The 20,298-nt window shown below is 39.9% G+C and overlaps 1 protein-coding gene across 2 annotated transcripts in view; it reads left to right on the forward strand.

Annotated features, from left to right (window-relative positions):
* Positions 1-20,298, forward strand: part of CTNND2 (catenin delta 2) — a 1,099,643-nt gene that overhangs the window by 412,452 nt on the left and 666,893 nt on the right. For both annotated transcript variants that reach the window (XM_005221651.5, XM_002696428.7), the window contains exon 3: positions 809-921. In XM_005221651.5, the coding sequence (XP_005221708.1) occupies positions 809-921 (113 nt within the window). The remainder of the gene's footprint in view (positions 1-808; positions 922-20,298) is intronic.

Here is a 20,298-nt window from a genome sequence, read left to right on the forward strand (position 1 = left end):
AAAATATGATATAAGAGTCCTGTAGTTGAAACAGTCAAAATCCTTGATGTACTGAATGAAGCATTTTTCATTAAAAGTAACCTTTGCACAGTGGGTTTTAGGTAGCTTTATAGAAACATTCTTCCTTGATTTCGTTGACTGTTTTATAAGGTGATGTATCAAGTACTGCAAAGGTTATTCACTTCGTAGTTCACCACATAATTAGACCTTTGTAATTAGAATTATTGTCCTTGTTGTTCTACTGAAATGTAAAGAATGAAACATGAAGCTTTAAAAGCATTATTTTCCTTCATCTGTAATATGTAAGTAACATGAAGATGAAATTAGTATATTGAGACAACTAGATGGCCAGTAGGGACTAAACTCAATACTCCAAATCATATAAAAATAGTTTCTTTATTATGGGTTTCACTTTTTGTGACAGGAGTATTAATATCTGTTGGGTACTGGACATTTGCCAGACATACCACAGGCTTATTCTTCATGGTCAGTGTCTCATTTAATCTTCACCTCAACCTAATAAGTGTTGTAAACCCATTTTACAGGTAATGAAACTAATCTTTAGAAAAACTCAACAGCTCATTCAAGGCCCTGAGACTGACAGGTTCCAGGACTGTGATATGAACTCGGGTCTGTCTAAAATTCTCATCCTTCTTCAAGCCCGCATCAGCAACCTCTGCTTCTCAAATTGGACGTCTTGGGAAAAAAAAAAAATCCTAGTTTTCCCCTTGACCATCCTGTCTTTTTGGTCTGATTTCCACTTTCTGTATAGTTGTTAGAATTTATCTTTTTGGTGGTTTTATTTCAGGAATTACAGTTTGAAAGGCTGACCCGAGAACTGGAGGCAGAACGCCAGATCGTCGCCAGCCAACTGGAGCGATGCAAGCTTGGATCGGAGACGGGCAGCATGAGCAGCGTCAGGTACTGGGCACTCTGCTCCTCGGGGCTGGGCTTTGCTTTGCCAGTGGAAGGAAATTGTGGTGTTTATCTTCTCCTTACAAGCCTAGTGGTGGCATTAGAACACTCAGTCAAATGTTGGAAAGGAATTGTAACTGACCTGATTTAAGATGTTCAAAAGGTGTCCGAAGTGATTTGTGCTTGAATCTCTTTTCACAAAATGCACACTTGCCCTGAATGCAAAGTACATGTCGTTTTACATAAAAAGGAGGCTTTGCATTTAGTAAGTTTGCTGGAAATGAGAAGATGATATGTCACAGTCTCTCCGTTTGGTTCTTTTTTTTTCTGAATGATCAAGAGTTGCAGGTTCTGGAAATGAAAGAGAGAAGGTTTTGATCTAACTTGCATTGTTTGCTAATATACAATGCTACAGTAGAAAATTGCTCCTCAAACATCAACTGCACATGCAATTTCTGTGTGTGAAAACATTTCATAGATAGAATGATTATTCAGTTACGCTTGGTATGAGATTATGAAATATTTAAAAACAAACCTTCGTCACTTGACCACAAAATAAATTATCTGCCTAAGGACCATGTTTCCATATTTAAAAATAGAAGTGTGTGCGTGAAAGAAACATAAATAAAGCTCTATAAGATGACTTTTATTTCTAAAAGTGCATTGTACTTTCTTGTCATGTTGTTCTATATTGTGGTTTTGATGTGCTACATTTTCAGGGAGGTATCTTCTCTCTTGAGAACCCTGCCATACTCTTTGGCCTTCTGTTCAACTGCATTGTTGGTTACATCACTGCACCCACAGTCCATTGTTGAGGACTGGTCACATGGCCCCTTCATAAATGGAAATGGGCAGGGATTCCTAGTCTTGGGGTCTATGGCCACTCTGCCCAGGAAGCAGAAATGTGAGTTTAAGAGTCTTAACCAACTACGGCCACAAGGAATGAAAACATCCTTGAGTCCATTGCTCTAAAATATTCTATCACTGTAAGGTTTGTTTGTAGTTGGAATGTTTTCTTGTTAGAGCCTCCTGCCATTAGTCTTCTAACATTGTTCTTTTCTTTGTTTAACAATGATTACCGTTCAAAGGAAATCATTGCACCATTTGTTGTCAGACTAAATTACTCTGAAATATCCTTTTCGGTTGCGTTTGGGGTGTGTGAAAGCATATCAGCTTCGGCATCTGAACACCTAAGCGATGTAGAGCTGCAGATACAGATCCATTGTGATCTCTTCAACTCCTCATAGACTTGTCTGAACATCCAAATTAACTAAAGCAGGATGGACAAGAAAAAGGGGAAGTAATTTGTGTCCACTTGAAATTGTTTTCAGAAGGTTGGCCGGTTGAAGATGTTGAGGTTAAAGTGTGGAGAAAAATAATATTTGTAAGTGTGTATTCGATTTAATACAGGGATTTGCGTATATTGGAGGAGCTTTTTTCAGTGGTGAACATCACCTGAGTAGCTAAGTCTGTCAGGATTTTCAGGTCCATAAACACTGTCAAATTGACATCTGCATCTTCATTTGTTTTGAAACCCATTGTTTCACTACTGGTCAGATCACCTTTTCCATTCAGTTCAATTCAGTTCAGTCGCTCAGTCATGTCCAACTCTTTGTGATCCCATGAATCGCAGCATGCCAGGCCTCCCTGTCCATCACCAACTCCTGGAGTTTACTCAGACTCATGTCATCAAGTCAGTGATGCCATCCAGCCATCTCATCCTCTGTCATCCCCTTCTCCTCCCACCTTCAATCTTTCCCAGCATCAGGGTCTTTTCTAATGAGTCAGTTCTTCGCATCAGGTGGCCAAAGTATTGGAGTTTCAGCTTCAGCATCAGTCCTTCTAATGAATACCCAGGACTGATCTCCTTTAGGATGGACTGGTTGGATCTCCTTGAAGTCCAAGGGACTCTCAAGAGTCTTCTCCAACGCCACAGATCAAGTTCCATTCATATTCCTGATATTTCTGTGTGATACTTTTGCGTATTCTCCACCTTGTATTTTGTTTCACCCACCACTAGCCCTTGGTAGCAGCAGGTCTGGGGGACCATGCTGTGTCCTGTGTCTTAATTTCCAACTGCTGATTGGATCAGAAATGGGTATCTGACCCAAGGGTGACTCATCCAGTAAGAGGCCTGTAAGAAATCAGTCTTGCACTCTTGAGAATGTGAAGTAGGTGACCCCAAATCTCTGTTACCTAATGGATTGTGCTAGGAAACGGTTGCCATGTGGATTGGGTACTGGTGGAGGAATCTACGGTAATACAGAGTGAATACGATAATACAGGAATCTACGGTAATACAGAATCCTACAGAGAGAGACTATGGTTCCTGGTAGTCAGAGACCAGGTTAGTTCCCATTAGGGACTGGCTGCATTTAGATGTTGCATCCGTGAGATTACCTTTTAAATTCCTAAAATCTTTTCTCCTCCTTCATTTGATTTGATTGAGTTGATAATTTTTCTGAGGTCTAGCATTTCATGAATAGAATACATCAGTGAACTACCAAAGTAGACAGAAAAATTACCCCATGACAACTTGTGATCGTTTATACTGTATCTTGTATTCCTATCTCAGCCTGTGATACATAATCAATCATTCTTTATTAAATATATATTAAATAATAGTGCTTATTGCAGATGACATCGAATTATTTTTCCTTGCTATATAGCTATATATAGCAATATGTCTTCTTCAAGCTTGATTATTTTATATTTTGAAAATGTCTAATGTATGAATCAGCATTTGAATAATATAAGCAATTTACTGATATTTCACTGGAAGCAATCCAATACTTCCACTGTTCTTTTTTTTTTTTTTTTTGTCATAACCTAGTTGTTTGCTCAACTTCAGAAATGCACCTTTAACAATTCAAGTCTTTATTAAGGGTGATAGACTAACCTAGTTAGCACATCAAAGGGAATGTTTAAATATAAATGAAATAGAATATAAACAATTTTTGAAAGAGGAGAACAGGCAAAGAAATCTATGATGTTGTTTCCTACTTCTTGGGGATACTAGGAGGGGTAAGAGAGTTTCTTAGAGGAAATGAAACAAAATCAAAATTGTTTTCAGATTTTTTTTTTACATAAATAGTAAAAGTGACATAAATATAGTTTGGTTCTCCTCTGCCTTTATTGGTGTTAGGAAATTGCTCCATCTAACTCCTAAGGCCTCTGTCCTGGTAGATACATTGACAGTTTAAACTTAATGAAAAGATGTTGTTAGTATGCATTTATAACAGCCAACTTGGTTGTGTTGTTGTTGTTTACTCACTAAGTAGCATCCGACTCTTTGTGATCCCATGGACTGTAGCCTCGCAGACTCCTCTGTCCAAGGGATTTCCCAGGCAAGAACACTGGGGTGTTGCCATTTCCTTCTCTAGGAGATCTTCCCATCCCAGGGATTTTACCCACATGTCCCCCTGGCAGGTGAATTCTTTACCACTGAGCCATGTTGGAATCCCATAACAGCCAACTTTATAGTAGTCAATCAAATTATAAATCATGAATGAGGGTGCTGAGAATTTGGAGAATCTGGAGATAACTATTGTTGCAGCAAAGCAACTTCTGCACCCTTGCATCTAGGGTATAAGTCTGCAAATAGGAACATTGTGATGTCTGAAACTCTTCACAGACTTTTCTATATATATTATCACCTTCCTCTCTCAGTTTTCCTCGCTGGTTTCAGTCCAAACCTTTCCAAACTGTTGGATCCTTCTCTCTCCTACCACTTGAAAGTTTCCATACCTTCTCCCTAATTCCCCAGAACCATGCAGTTCTGAGTCAGGAATGTGATTTATATAGAGGTGGGCTTTTATTTAGGGTTATGACCAAATCCTTCTTGCTAATAGCCCACTTGTGCCCTCTGGCCAGTCACAGCTACTTGTTTCTCACCCACTCCTCAGGCTGAGACCTGTCAAGTTGGTCTTAGTTTGGCTGCCATAGGAGCCAACAGGTCCCCTGCCAGGGTGGGGCCTTGCAGTGTTCTTGCACAGGACCTGCCTGTGCCCATGCCCTTGTCGTATCATTCATAGACCCCTGGAGCAGCATTTTAACTCATCTCTTTGCCTGCATCTTGCCCAGATCCATCCTCCATGTAGTATGAGACTGAACTGCATAACACCTAGATTAGAATCACGTCTGTGAAGGACCCATCCTCACTTCTGCAATTCCATAAATACAACACCTTCCCATCTTACATGGCCATAGGTATGTGATCCCTTCCATCTAGAATAACCGACCTCTTTCACCTGGTCACCTGCTCCTATGGATCTAATTACCCAGCGTAGGGCTCACATTCTTTTGAATGTCTTCTTGATCAGTTCAGATTGGGCCAGGAGTCCCTTCCTTTGGAAATCATTGGAATCATTGACAAAGTTTTGGAGATGGGACTCTATTAACCCTTCTAGAAATTCCTTGCCACAGAATGTTTTGGCTTTCAGTCAGAGCACATGGGGGATTTTCTCAAGTGCTACTGAAAGTTTGACAGATGTCTACTTAAATTTAAAACAGATGTCTACTCATATCCCTTGATTCTCATGGGCAGGCAGAATATAATGGGAGAGAAATCAAATTCAAATAATAGTTGGGTCTATCTTATGTTCAGTTCAGTTCAGTCGCTCAGTCACGTCTGACTCTTTGAGACCCCATAAATTGCAGCATGCCAGGCCTCCGTGTTCATCACCAACTGCCGGAGTTCACCCAAATTCACGTCCGTTGAGTCGGTGATGCCATCCAACCATCTCATCCTCTGTCGTCCCTTTCTCTCCTGCCCTCAATCTTTCCCAGCATCAGGGTCTTTTCAAATGAGTCAGCTCTTTGCATCAGGTGGCCAAAGTATTGGAGTTTTAGCTTCAATATCAGTCCTTAAATGACATCCAGGACTGATCTCCTTAGGATGGACTGGTTGGATCTCCTTGCAGGCCAAGGGACTCTTGAGAGTCTTCTCCAACACCACATTTCAAATGCATCAATTCTTTGGTGCTCAGCTTTATTTATAGTCCAACTCTCACATCCATACATGACCACGGGAAAAACCATAGCCTTGACTAGACAGACCTTTGTTGACAAAGTAATGTCTCTGCTTTTTAATATGTTGGTCATAACTTTCCTTCCAAGGAGCAAGCATCTTTTAATTTCATGGCTGCAATCACCATCTGCAGTGATTTTGGAGCCCAGAAAAATAAAGTCAGCCACTGTTTCCACTGTTTCCCCATCTATTTCCCATGAAGTGATGGGACCAGATGCCATGATCTTCGTTTTCTGAATGTTGAGCTTTAAGCCAACTTTTTCACTCTCCTCTTTCACTTTCATCAAGAGGCTCTTTAGTTCTTCTTCACTTTCTGCCATAAGGGTGGTGTCATCTGCATATCTGAGGTTATTGATTTTTCTCCCGGCAATCTTGAGTCCAGCTTGTGCTTCTTGCAGCCCAGCGTTTCTCATGATGTACTCTGCATATAATTTAAATAAGCAGGGTGACAATATACATCCGTGATGTGCTCCTTTTCCTATTTGGAACCAGTCTGTTGTTCCAAGTCCAGTTCTAACTGTTGCTTCCTGACCTGCATACAGGTTTCTCAAGAGGCAGGTCAGGTGGTCTGATATTCCTATCTCTTTCAGAATTTTCCACGGTTTATTGTGATCCATACAGTCAAAGGCTTTGGCATAGTCAATAAAGCAGAAATAGATGTTTTTCTGGAATTCTCTTGCTTTTTCGATGATCCAGCAGATGTTGGCAATTTGATCTCTGTTTCCTCTGCCTTTTAATCTTATAAACTCTTATTAACTCTTTCTAAAGGAGACTTGACCCTTAGAAGACATGATGATGATGATTTATGACAATGATCTAGATCAGAGACAAAGGAAGTCAAATTTCAAAGCTGGAGAGATTTAACACATGATAGCTTCTCCTTTGCTGGCTTTAAAGATGGACCTAAAGATTTTAATAGCAACTCATGGGGTTTCTAGTAGATACTGAGAGTGATCCCCAACTGACAGTCAGTAAGGAGAAGGGGACCTCAGTCTTAGAACCAAAAGGAATTGAATTCAGCTCATTGCCTGAATGAACATGGAAGTATATTATTGTCCAAACGTCCAGAAAGGAAAGTAGGCCTGCAGAAATTCTGATGATGACCTTGTGAGAACCTGAACAGAGGATCCAACCATACATGCCTAAGCTTCAGAAAATCCGCAAAGCTGTTAACTTAAAAAAAAACTGTGTTGTTCTAAGCTACTTAGTTTGTGGTAATTTTCTATACAGTAATAGAAAATAAATAAAATGCTTTTCAATTGATGATTTTATATATATTAAAAGAAGCTAAATTATGAAAAATTTTAGAGAAAATAAATTTTATTTTGTAACCAGCTGTATTCCATTCAAAGGTTTCATTCTGTAGCTAGCTTTATTTTTCATACATATGTGCTTGCATTTGGATTCACATATTAAAATAATCTGTAGCTTTGACTCTAAGTAGATTTGAATGTGGAGTGATGTCATTTTTCACTGTAGAATAAGGACAACTAGTAAACCAATCATCTTTAGCCTTGTTATTTTTATAGTATAGATGCCCAGGACTCTGAGTGGAGTAATATATATTTAAAAAGACAAAATATAATATACATATGTGAAGAATGCTAGTTCCACATAAGAAGATGCTCTTTCTTTCCAGCAGATAAACTATTGAGTTTCTTGCAAACAAATTTTTCAAAAGTCAGACCCGTTTTGGAGATTGGGAAACAAAAAGAATTAATGTTATAAAAGTTTTCAAAGGTCATTCTCTTCATTAGCGAACTTCTCAGAGCCAATATGCCAGCAATTCTATAAACAGAGTCTAAAAGTCTCTTCCAGATGTACAAAGAAGTCTTATTTTGGAGCAGGCTTATTTTAGAGAAATAAGCTGATCTGGTTAAATTAGATAGCGGTGAAGAAATTTAAGTCAAGTAGTCACATACTTTTTGTCAGAATGAAATGTATTTATTTAAAAACATTCACTGAGGTTTCCTAAGTAAAGAAATCATGTATGAACATAATGGTTTCTCAAAGTAAGACATATACATTTACTTAGTATCCTGTAGGATATGATACTGAAACAAGTAGTACCGTTTTTAAAGAAGAAGTATGCCCAAATATTTCATTTTCGAAACCAGACATATTAAATAATTAAATAAGTACTTAATGTTTTTCAAATAAAGTTTTTTTTCAAAGTATGTAGATGTGTGTGTATGTATGTTCAACTCAGTCACTCAGTTGTGTCTGACCTTTTGCAACCCCATGGACTGTAGCCTGCCAGGCTCCCCTGTCCATGGGATTTTCCAATCAAGAAGACTGGAGTGGGTTTCCATTTCCTTCTCCAGGGGATCTTCCAGGGATCAATCCCGTGTCTCCTGCATGGGTAGGCAGATTCTTTACTACTGTGCCACGTGGAAAGCCCTTTTAGATATTTCTGTACAGACACATAGGACTTCCCAAGTGGTGCTAGTGGTAAAGAACCTGCCTGCCAATGCGGGAGACATAAGAGATGAGGGTTTGACCCCTGGGTAGGGAAGATCCCCTGGAGGAGAGCATGATAACCTATTTCAGTGTTCTTGCCTGGAGAATCCCATGGACAGAGGAGCCTGACGGGCTACAGTCCATAGTGTTTCAGAGTTGGACACAACTGAAGCGACTTAGCATGCGTATATACATACACATACTCCTCAACAGTCATGTAGCCAATAGTAAAGATTAACCAGATTCATAAGATTCTAGATTCTTAGCACCCATGAACACTTTTGCCATTAAATAAAAAGTATCTTTTGAATAACTTTTCATTTTTACGAATTTAAAATTTTTAAGTTAAATGCTGCTGCTGCTGCTGCTGCTGCTAAGTCGTTTCAGTCGTGTCCAACTCTGTGTGATCCCGTAGACGGCAGCCCACCAGGCTCCCCCGTCTCTGGGATTCTCCAGGCAAGAATACTGGAGTGGGTTGCCATTGCAGTTTTATATTAAAAATCTAGACAAAAGCTGCTGCCTCTTCCTCCACTACACTGAGACTTTGTGAGCCTCCTCAGCCTACTAGAAGTAGGTGCTGGGCCTCACCTCTAAGTAATTCCCCAAGGGCAAAGCCTCTGAGTGTATGGCAAAGCAGTGGCCAGCACATGATAACAGTTCAGTCAATGCTAAATGAATAAAAATGAATAGTATACAGTACTTCCATTACTGTTATTCTCATTCTTGGGTTTTTTTTTTTTTTTTGGCAAAGTACCAGTCTTTCTAATCTATACACATTTTCATCTCTATACTGTACACATCAAATATTATATATAATGCTTGCCTTGCCAGATCAGGATATTATATTTCAAAATTCATTCTAGTTTTGTTGTTGTTCAGTAGCTCAGTCATGTCCAATTCTCTGTAACCCCATGGACTGCAGCATGCCAGGCTTCCCTGTCTTTCACTATCTCCTGGAGTTTGCTCAAACTCATGTCCACTGAGTCAGTGATGCTATCTAACCATCTCATCCTCTGTTGTCCCCTTCTCCTCCTGCCCTCAATGTTCCCCAGCATCAGGGTCTTTTCCAATGAGTTGTTCTTCCCACCAGGTGGCCAAAGTACTGGAGCTTCAGCTTTAGCAGCAGTCCTTCCAATGAATATTCAGGGTTGATTATGTTTAGGATTGACTAGTATGATCTCCTTGCAGTCCAAGGGACTCTCAAGAGTCTTCTCCAACACCACAGTTTGAAAGCATCAAAAGCATTCTAATTAGTTTTCACATTAAAATTGTGCCCTGGTATCCAAGGTCTGTTGGTTTGGTGTCCTCTGTCCTATGGAACTGTGGTTGATTTTATTCTCGTATTTTCACTGTCTTCTGAAGATGATGATAATAGTGATAATTTCAACAATAATTATGTGGTATTTGTGGAGTAATTTCTGTAGGCCAGATCCAGTATTAGGTGGTTTATATAGGTCATGCCATTTACTCCTAGTTAATCCTATGAGTTAATAAGTCTCATTAATATCTCATTTTGTAGATGAGAACACTGAGATTCAGAGTGAGAAATGTGCTTTCTCAACTCCAACAGGTCGTCACCAGATATTGATTTTGAAGCCAGGTGTCTTTTTATTATTTTTTTATTTTCGGCTGTGCTGGGTCTTCCTTGTCGCGCTCAGGCTTTCTCCAGTTGCAGAGAATAGGGGCTACTCTTCATTGCAGTGTACATGCTTCACACTGTTGGGGCTTCTCTTGTTGCTGAGCACGGGCTCTAGAGTGCTGGCTCAGTGGTTGTAGCTCATGGGTTTAGTTGCCCTGTGGGATGTGGAATCTTCCTGGACCAGGGGATGGAATCCATGTCCCCTGCATTGCTAGATGGGTTCTTATCCACTGTGCCACCAGGGAAGTCTGAACCCAGGTGTCTTCACTCCTCCAAGCACACATTCAAACTGCCTCACTGTAATGCTGTTATTGTGTCTTAAATGGTATCTTGAATTATTCTGTAAAAAAGCCTTCTAAATGTCTCCAGTCCATTTTCACCCTAGAGATAAAACATCTTTGGACTTATTTTCTGCTGCTTCCCACGTCCCCTCCCAATGATTGTAGCAGTTGTGAAGTTCTTCATCTGAATGTGTTTCTGATTCTATCCTTACATAACAGTATATTGTGTGCTCAGTCCCTCAGTCGTGTCCAACTTTTTGTGACACTATGGGTTGCAGCCCACCAAGTCCCTGCATCCATGGGATTTTCCCAGAAAGTTTACTGGAGTGGGTTGCCATTTCCTTCTCTAGGGGATCTTCCTGACCCAGGAATCAAACGTGAGTCTCCTGTATCTCCTGCATTGCAGGTGGATTCCTTACTGCTGAGCCACATGGGAGCCAATAGTATATATTATCCTTGCCTTTAAATGCATCTAAAATAATGCTTCAGTATTCTCTTGCAAATTGCCAGTGGACAAATTATACAGTCTATGAAACACTAGTTATCACATTGTCTTAGTTTGTTCAGACTACTATAAGTGAATGCCATACATGAGTGGCTTATAAACAACATACATTTACTTCTCACACATCTGGAGACTGGGAAGCACAAAACCAAAGCACAGGCAAATACACTGTTTGGCAGGAACCTACTTCCTGGGCCATAGTCTTCATGCTGTGGCATCACATAATGAAAGGGACAAGGGAGCTCTCCGGGGTCTTCTCCACAAGGGCACTAACCCCTTTCATGAAGGCTCCATCTTCATGATCTCACCTCCTAATACCATCGTATTAGGGATTCGGTTTCACCATAAAACATGACTTTTGGGTGAACACAAACATTCACTGTATAGTACAATTAAACACATTGTTCTAGATTTCTGTGGAATAAGCAATAGTCAACTGTCTTCAGAATTCTATGTAGATCCTAAAAATATTTAATAGTTATCAATATTTGATGTATGTCTTAGGGCAACTCCTGTATCTTTTTTTTTTAATTGAAGGATAATTGCTTTATAGAATTTTGTTGTTTCTGTCAAACCTCAACATAAATCTGCCGTGGGTATACATACGTCCCCTCCTTTTTGAACCTCCTTCTGATCTCCGTCCCCACCCTACCCTCTAGGTTGATACAGAGCCCCTGTTTGAGTTTCCTGAGACATAAAGCAAATCCCCATTGGCTATCTATTTAACATATGGTAATGTAAGTTTCCATGTTACTCTCTCCATACATCTCACCCTCTCCTCACCTCTCCCCATGTCCATAAGTCTATTCTCTATGTCTGTTTCTCTACTGCTGCCCTACAAATAAATTCTTCAGTATCATTTTTCTGTATTCTGTATATATGCATTAGCATATGATATTTATTTCTCTTTTTCTGTGTTACTTCACTCGTATAACAGGCTCTAGGTTCTTTCACCTCATTAGAACTGACTCAAGCGTGTTCCTTTTTATGGCTGAGTGATATTCCATTGTGTATATATACCACAACTTCTTTATCCATTCATTTGTCAACGGACATCTAGGTTGCTTACATGTTCTAGCTCTTGTAAATAGTGCTGCAATGAACACTGGGACATACGTGTCTTTTTCAATTTTGGTTTCCTCAGGGTATATGCCTAGGAGTGGGATTGCTGGGTCATATGGTGGCTTTATTCCTAGTTTTTTAAGGAATCCCCATACTGTCTTCCATAGTGGCTGTATCAATTTACAGTCCCACCAAGTGCAGGAGTGTTTCCTTTTCTTCACATCTTCTCCAGCATTTATTGTTTGTAGACTTTCTGGTGATGGCCATTCTGACTGGTGTGAGATGATATCTCATTGTACTTTTGATTTGCATTTCTCTAAGGACATGAGTCTGGGTGAACTCCGGGAGTTGGTGATGGACAGGGAGGCCTGGCATGCTGTGATTCATGGGGTCCCAAAGAGTCGGACACGACTGAGCGACTGAACTGAACTGAATAATGAGTGATGTTGAGAATTTTTTCATGTGTTTGTTAGCCATCTGTATATCTTCTTTGGAGACATGTCTGTTTAGGTCTTTTTCCCACTTTTTGATTGGGTTGTTTGTTTTTCTGGTATTGAGTTGTATGAGCTGCTTGTATATTTTGGAAATTAATCCTTTGTCAGTTGTTTCATTTGCTATTATTTTCTCCCATCCTGAGGGTTGTCTTTTCACCTTGCTCATAGTTTCCTTTGCTGTGCAAAAGCTTTAAAGTTTGATAAGGTCCCACTGGTTTACTTTTGTTTTTATTTCCATTACTCTAGGAGGTGAGTCATAGAGGATCTTGCTTTGATTTGACAAAGGAGGCAAGAATGTACAATGGGGCAAAGGCAGCCTCTTCAATACATGGTGCTGGGAAAACTGGACAGCTGCATGTAAAAGATTGAAATTAGAACACTTCCTAACAGCATACACAAAGATAAACTCAAAATGGATTAAAGACCTAAATGTAAGACCAGAAACTATAAAACTCTTAGAGGAAAACATAGGCAGAACACCCTCAATGACATAAATCAACTCCTGTTTCTTCATACTTTTGCATCAAATTCAAAGCCTATGTTCTTTCTAAAGTACCATATCAAAAATACTAGTTATTAGTTTTACATCTAAAAATAATTAATATACAAAATTTTATTTAAAGTTTTGCATTATAAAACAAATTTTTAAGGATAACTAATATATTTTGAAATAATATTCTAATTGGTAAAAAACTGAAAATCTTTGTAAATATAATAAGTATAGAAGATTCTTTATGTTTTCTTTTATCTTTATAGCCTTTTTCTTAAATGCATATGTTTGAGAGGTAAAATTTCTGGTTCCATAAGTTGAAGCTAAATTTTGTCATTGTGTTTTTTCTATTGCCTGCTTTTCCTAATTTCTCTGAATTTTATTTTTGTCATCTACACAAATGGTGATAATGCTTTTCTGTGATTTTATAAAGATTAAATGAGAAATGTAAGTAAAGCATCTCACACAGCATCTTGCAAGCTATTACTGGTGAATCTGATAGAGATGAATTTTTCATTGAAGTCTCCTTCTTAATTTTTCTACAAAAGGCTATAAAATGGCTCTTCTCACTAGGGGCTAAAACAATATATCAGCATAGCATCACATTTGTCTCTTTCCTAATATGGGCTCAAGAAGCACATGGAAATTGACACAGTGAAATGGAAGAGAGCTCAAATCAATTTCCCTCTCATGCGGGGCAACTTAATGTGTCCCTGGACCCACTGCTGGGGCTGGAGATGGGACTTTTGATATTGTGTAGTTGTCAAAAGAAGAGCAGTAATGTACGGGTAACATATGCATGACAGGAAATACTCAGTAAATTTTTTACTGAATATAGAAGATATAGAAGCCATTGACTATTTGAATAGATGCTTTTTGGAACAGGGAACAGCAGGAGATGAATACATTGCCCAGAAGATGCATAGCCATTAGTCTCCTAGTTGTATAATTGTGTAACTGTGTTACGATGTGGAAGGGACTGTTGATGAAGACATCTGTGTATCCTTCAAGCCCATTTTATCTTTGCTCAGATGGTGGACATTCAGAAGCTTTTCCCAAGTTACTTAAATTTATACTTGTCTGTTTATGCTCACGTCAAAGGATTGGAAGCCAGTGATATTTTCACTGACAAAAAACAATGAGCATTTGATCCACTTGAGAAGGAACAACTTCAGTTGTCAAGACTGGATGCTGACAGGTCACTGAGCACCATGAACCCTGAGTGTTCAAATTATTAGGATGTAAAGGCAGTGGGGGTGTGGCAGGAAGGTCATGGTCACGGCACCAGAACACTCAGGCTGTGACTTGGGACAAGTCGTTTGAGTTTTCTGGGCCTCCATTTCCTCACTTGTAAAGTAGGAAATATTGAACATCTAGGTCTGTTCCAGCTCTCACCCTTTGCCCTTCATCTCATTCAGACCTTTCACAGTACACAGCAAGTCACATCTGAGCACTTTAATATAGGGACACTCCTTAAACTTGAATTATAAAGAGATGGCCCTAGTGGTAAAGAATCTGCCTACCAATGCAGAAGATGCAGGAGATGCAGTTTGATCCCTGGGTCAGGAAGATCCTCTGGAGAAGGAAATGGCAGCCCACTCCAGTATCCTTGCCTGTAAAATTCCATGGACAGAGGAACCTGGTGGGCTACAGAAAAGAGTAGGACATGACTAAGTGACTGAGCACACACACAATTAAATCATGAGGATGGCAAGGTGTTGGCAGATAGATGGGTGCTTCAGAGGAAGGCAGATAGATGTCTACGTGTTTATGTGGATTTGGTTTTTCAATATAGGAATCTCCAGTTAAGTCATGGTATGGACTTTATATTTGGGAAAACACAATTTAAAAGAGTTTATAAATATATCTTAAACTGCCTCAAATGGTCTAGATGTCTTCTACATTGACTGAAAACTGAAGTGAAGACAGGGAGCTAGAATAGAGTTTTGCCCATTGGGAGAACACATGGGCTGAGACTTTTAAGAAATGATCATTCATTCCACTTAATAAAAATGTGCTTCTGAAGTCCTGTAAGGACCAGCAGGCTAGCAGGCACTCCTTGTGCCTCAAGGGTAAATATGAAGTAGCTCCTGGTCTCTGGGGGGTTATTGTCAAATACAGAGAGAGGCACAGAAGCAGGCATAAACATGATCACATATGTTGGTGCCTTGAAGAGAACAGGAAGCTGTGTCAGGGATGGTTTCACCAAGGGATCTTTGTGTGTCTGGGATATTAAACACTGGTAGGAAAAGAAATGGGTTAAAGGCACTGCTCAAAAAGAAAATACAAAGTCAGAAAGACAAAGGTGGATTGGCATCAGTGTGGTTGTGATAGCTTAAAGTGAATGGTGTTGGATTCGTGATCTCCAAAGAAAAAGATTTAGCTTCCGGACCAGGGACCGGGCTTGAATACTCAGAGCTTTTGTGTGACCAAAGTTTTATTACAGTGAAAAAGGACAAAGAAAGCTTCTGACAAAGACATAGAAAGGGGATGGAGAGTGCCCCCATCACTAGTCTTATCAAGGCCTTATATACTTTTACCAGACCCACTCCCACAACATACATCTTAAATTAATAAGATTAGAACTTAGAAACCCCACTCCAGTACTCTTGCCTGGAAAATCCCATGGATGGAGGAGCCTGGTGGGCTATAGTCCATGGGGTCACTAAGAGTCAGACACAACTGAGCGACTTCACTTTCACTTTTCACTTTCATGCATTGGAGAAGGAAATGGCAACCCACTCCTGCATTGAGTGTTCCTGCATTGAGAGTCCCAGGGAAGGGGGAGCCTGGTGGGCTGCTGTCTATGGGGTCGCACAGAGTCGGACATGACTGAAGCAACTTAGCAGCAGCAGCAGCAGCAGTAGGAGCAGCAGAACTTAGAATAGAAGGGTCTTACCAGACCCACTCCCATGTAAAATTAACAAAGTTAGTATCCATTGCTGTTAGATAATCCTTAGTATAGAGTTTAAGATGAGTTGTTTTGTTGTGTAATCATCATCTCTGGGCTTAAAGAAAAGCATGTCTTATGTGACTAAGACTGAAGAATGTAGAAAAAAAAGTTTGTCCTTTTCTCTTCCTCGGGAGCCCCAGACCCTTTTCTCCTCCTCAGAGACCCCAGACTTCTTATCAACCTACCTATGAATTGACTCTCTCAGTTGGCATAGTGAGCTCATAGGTGGACTGGTATTGGTTAAGAGTGCAGACAGATGTGACCATTCTGTGATCTGGCAGGCTAGAGATTTTGGGTTTTGTTGAGTGGGCAATAGAACATGGAAGATGGTTTTCCCCAAGGAAGTGATGTTCTGGAAGGAAGCTTGGTTCTGCCAGCTGCATGGAGAATGGATTGAAGCCGGTAGAAGCTGGTAACAGCTGGTCAAGTTAGAGATGGTAGCCTGTGTCCAAGAAGTGGGTCATAAAACTTAAACCAAGATCCTGAGCACTTAGAGTAGTTTCAGAGTAATGTAATGGAGCTGGGAGGGTCTGGGGACTCACTTGGGTTGAAAGAAACAGAGCAGGGTTGCAAAACTACTATTTATTAAAAAAAAAAAAAATTCCGTGGGCTAAGCCAACACTACAGCTCAGCTCTACCACGAGTGTTGCCTATTTTCAACAAGGAACCTTTGATTTTTTTTTTTGTTTGTTTGTTTCATGATATGTGAATATATGCTAATTCCCCTTTATCCAGGAGAAACTATCATAGAATTTTAAATTTAAGAGATTGCTGCGTTAGCAGCAGGCAGCAAAGATGCTGCCTAATTTGTTGACAGTAAAGTGGTATTCATAAGCCACAGTCTTCAGAAACATCTGTTTGTTTAGTACCTCAAGAGCTGAGGAAGTTGAAAGCTTATCACACATTGTTGCTTCGTCTTGTGAACTGATTTGAGAATGTAGCTCTCAGCAAGATTTTATTGAAAAGATCTGCCCAAGGAATTGACTACCAGCTTTACTCCAAATTTAGCAATTAACCTTCTCTCTCCGATATGGAGATGATGGTCTCCACCTGTTGAGACGTGCTGTCATGTTGACATTCCACATTTAAAGGAAATAGTGCCAATCTGATATTTCCCCGATCATCCTATAGCCAAGACTCCATGCTCCCAATGCAGGGGGCCTGGATTCGATCCCTGGTCCGGGAAGTAGATTCCGCATGCTACAGTGGAGATTCCACTTGCTGTAACTAAAGATCCTGCATGCCACAACTACGACCCAAGATAAAAATGAATAAATAAATGTTTAAAATCAATTTAAAAAATGTTTCATTCTGTTTTTAGGATTCTTGGGTTGCCTGTCATATCACACATGCCCCTGAAATACTAGAGCTGTAATTCTTTTCAATACTTGTATTTATCTGTTTGGCTCTGCTAAGTCTTCATTCCCGCATAGGCTTTTCTGTGCTTGTGGAGAGCAGGGGTTACTCTCTGGTTGTGGTGTGCTGTTTTGTTGTGGTGGGCGGGCTTCTGGTTGCAGTGGCTTTTCTTATTGCAGAGCATGGGTTCGAGGGCTTCAGTAGTTGCTTAATGTGGGCTCAACAGTTGCAGCTCCTGAGCTCCAGAGCACAGGCTCAATAGTTGTGGTGCATGGGCTTAGTTGCTCCACAGCATATGGGATCTTCCCCGACCAGGATTGAACCCATGACCCCTGCACTGGCAGGTGGATTCTTTACCACTGAGCCACCAGGGAAGCTTCTTAAGCTTTAATTTTTAGGAGGTGGTCCAGGTAGTGTTTGGGCTTCCCTGGTGGCTCAACTGATAAAGAATCCACCTGCAATGCAGGAGACCTTGGCTGGATCTCTGGATTGGGAAGATCCCTTGGAAAAGGGAAAGGCTACTCACTCCAGTATTCTGGCCTGGAGAATTCCATGGACTACAGTCCTTGGGGTCACAAAGAGTCAGACACGACTGAGTGACTTTCACTCATTCGCTCCAGGTAGTATTTAAGACAATGGAGTTTGGAACTGGTAGGTTTTGTATTTGAATCTCAGTTCTGCCTGTTGCTATGTGTGTGACCTTGAGAAATACCCTGGTCCTTTAGAAATTCCATTTATAATTATCTCACTTGTCATATGCACAAGTAGATAGGAAATGCCCTCATCTTCATTTTGTTGTACTTCAGTCTCTAAATCATGTCTGACTCTTTGCAACTCCATGGACTGCAGCACACCAGGCTTTCCTGTCCTTCACTATCTCCTGGAGTTTGCTCAAAATCATGTCCATTGAGTCAGGGATGCTATCCAGCCATCTCATCCTCTGTCACCTCCTTCTCCTCCGGCTCTTGATCTTTCCCAACATCAGGGTCTTTTCCAATGAGTCAGTTCTTCTCATCAGGTGGCCAAAGGATTGGAGCTTCAACTTCAGTGTCAGTACTTCCAATGAATATTCAGGGTTGATTTCCTTTAGGTTTGATCTCTTTGCTGTCCAAGGGACTCTCAAGAGTCTTCTACAGTACCACAGTTCAAAAGCATCAATTCTTTGGGGTTCAGCCATCTTTATGGTCCAACTCTCACATCTGTACATGACTACTGGAAAAACCATAGCTTTGACTATATGGACCTATGTCAGCAAAGTGATGTCTCTGCTTTTTATACACTGTCTAGGTTTGTCATAGCTTTTCTTCCAAGAAGCAGGTGTCTTTTAATTTCATGGCTGCGGTCATCATCCAGAGTGATTTTGAAGCCCAGGAAAATAAAGTCTGTCACTGTTTCCATTTTTTCCTCATCCATTTGCCATGAAGTGATGGGACTGGATGCCATGATCTTAGTTATTTGAGTTTTAAGCTAGCTTTTCCACTGTATTTTTGGAATTGTTAGGATTTTTTTAAAGCCTTGTTGCATTGTGGGGGGATTGTGGAAGCTAGTGGCCTTCCTCTGGGACTTGTGTCTAAAAGCTGAAGTCTGCCAATCTTGTTCCCAAATCAGAGAAGCATTGCCCAGAACCATGTGGGTGGGTCGCTACGGTCAACAAAGCAAGGAAAAATCTATAAGAACACGGGTTTGTGAAGTCCTCTGTTATGACGGGAAGGAGTCCAAGGTCTCATCCATCCACTCATCCTTTCATTCCTTTGTTCAGTACATATAGATCATGGCTCTACTACATGTCACAGTGTAACAGACACTGGGAGCATAGCTCTAGGTGAGAAGAGCACACTACCTGCCCTCAAGTAACCTAGTCTTCATGCTGCCTTAAGGGTGTTACTTTACTTAGTAAGGATAATAGCAAGAGCTTGCTCTGCTTTCCTTATTGTAACAAAATGTCTATCAAGCTAAACTTCACGTGTGTGATCAACCACTTAATATGGAGATAATACAGCAAAGCAAGAATGAAACTCAAGAGCGAATTAAATTAGCTCAACTCTATTTAAACTGCCTTTTGGGGTACAGATACAGAGATTATTTTAAGCTTGAACCTGACCATTTCAAACACTTATTATATTTGGCTAATGAACTAGCATTCCAGAGGAAGAAAATTCATCAGAACTTAAGTTTCCTGTGCCACTCCTGGGGTCAGAACAAAGAGTAATAAACTAATGAAGAAACAAAGCTCCATAGAATATTTGAAAGTTTTTAGGGAAATATTAAAAACCTCAAAATAAGAAAATTTTAGAAAGTAAAACATAAAGAAACTGGCAATGTTTCTGCCAGGGGATTGAATTCATCATTTTTTACTGAAGATTTAACTTGCATCATTATTCCCAGAGAGAATTCTTTCATGTTAAGTCAGAAAATCACAAAACCAAATAAAACTCTGAGATGCTAATTGAATACAATGATAAAATAAGATACTTCCAAATAAAAGTATTCTATTAAAATGGACTAATAGCTTATTTTTTAAATGTTATCATTTCCTCAAAGGGCTTTAGTTATGCAGTGATTTTTTGAGATTATATTGTACAAATGATTTTTAGAAACAAATTTTATATTAAGAGAGTGGCACATACATAGAAAATTGCAATATATGATGTATATGATGGAGAATATATAACATGTTTATATGGATGTTTAACAAAATGCCCTAGATTTACTGAAAAATAGAATTTGACCAATGACTGTTTGAGGCACTTCTCTGTCTTTCTTAAGTTGCCTCCTCAGCATTTCAGAGATAAACCCTTGGCGGACTTTTATGTTCATTCATTCCGTTGGAATTTGTTGTATTTTCCCACATGCAAACATCCAAATATGCAAAATATTATTTAGTTCACCTGTTTTTGAATCTTACATAATTATGCTACCTATTCTTTGCAACTTGCTTTTGTTTTTCACCCAACTGCCTGTTTTGCAGATGTATTCGTGGTGACATGGATGCTTGTAGTTCAGGCTTTTGTTGTTTTGTTTTTCACGGATGCCTCCTAGTTCGTCATCTGATTATGTGAGTTTTTCCTTTCTCCTGAGAAGAGTATTTGCAAAGTTCGCAGGTTTCTCTTTGGG

The sequence above is a fragment of the Bos taurus genome, chromosome 20, assembly GCF_002263795.3.
Source record: "Bos taurus isolate L1 Dominette 01449 registration number 42190680 breed Hereford chromosome 20, ARS-UCD2.0, whole genome shotgun sequence".
In the NCBI taxonomy this organism is placed as follows: Eukaryota; Metazoa; Chordata; class Mammalia; order Artiodactyla; family Bovidae; genus Bos; species Bos taurus.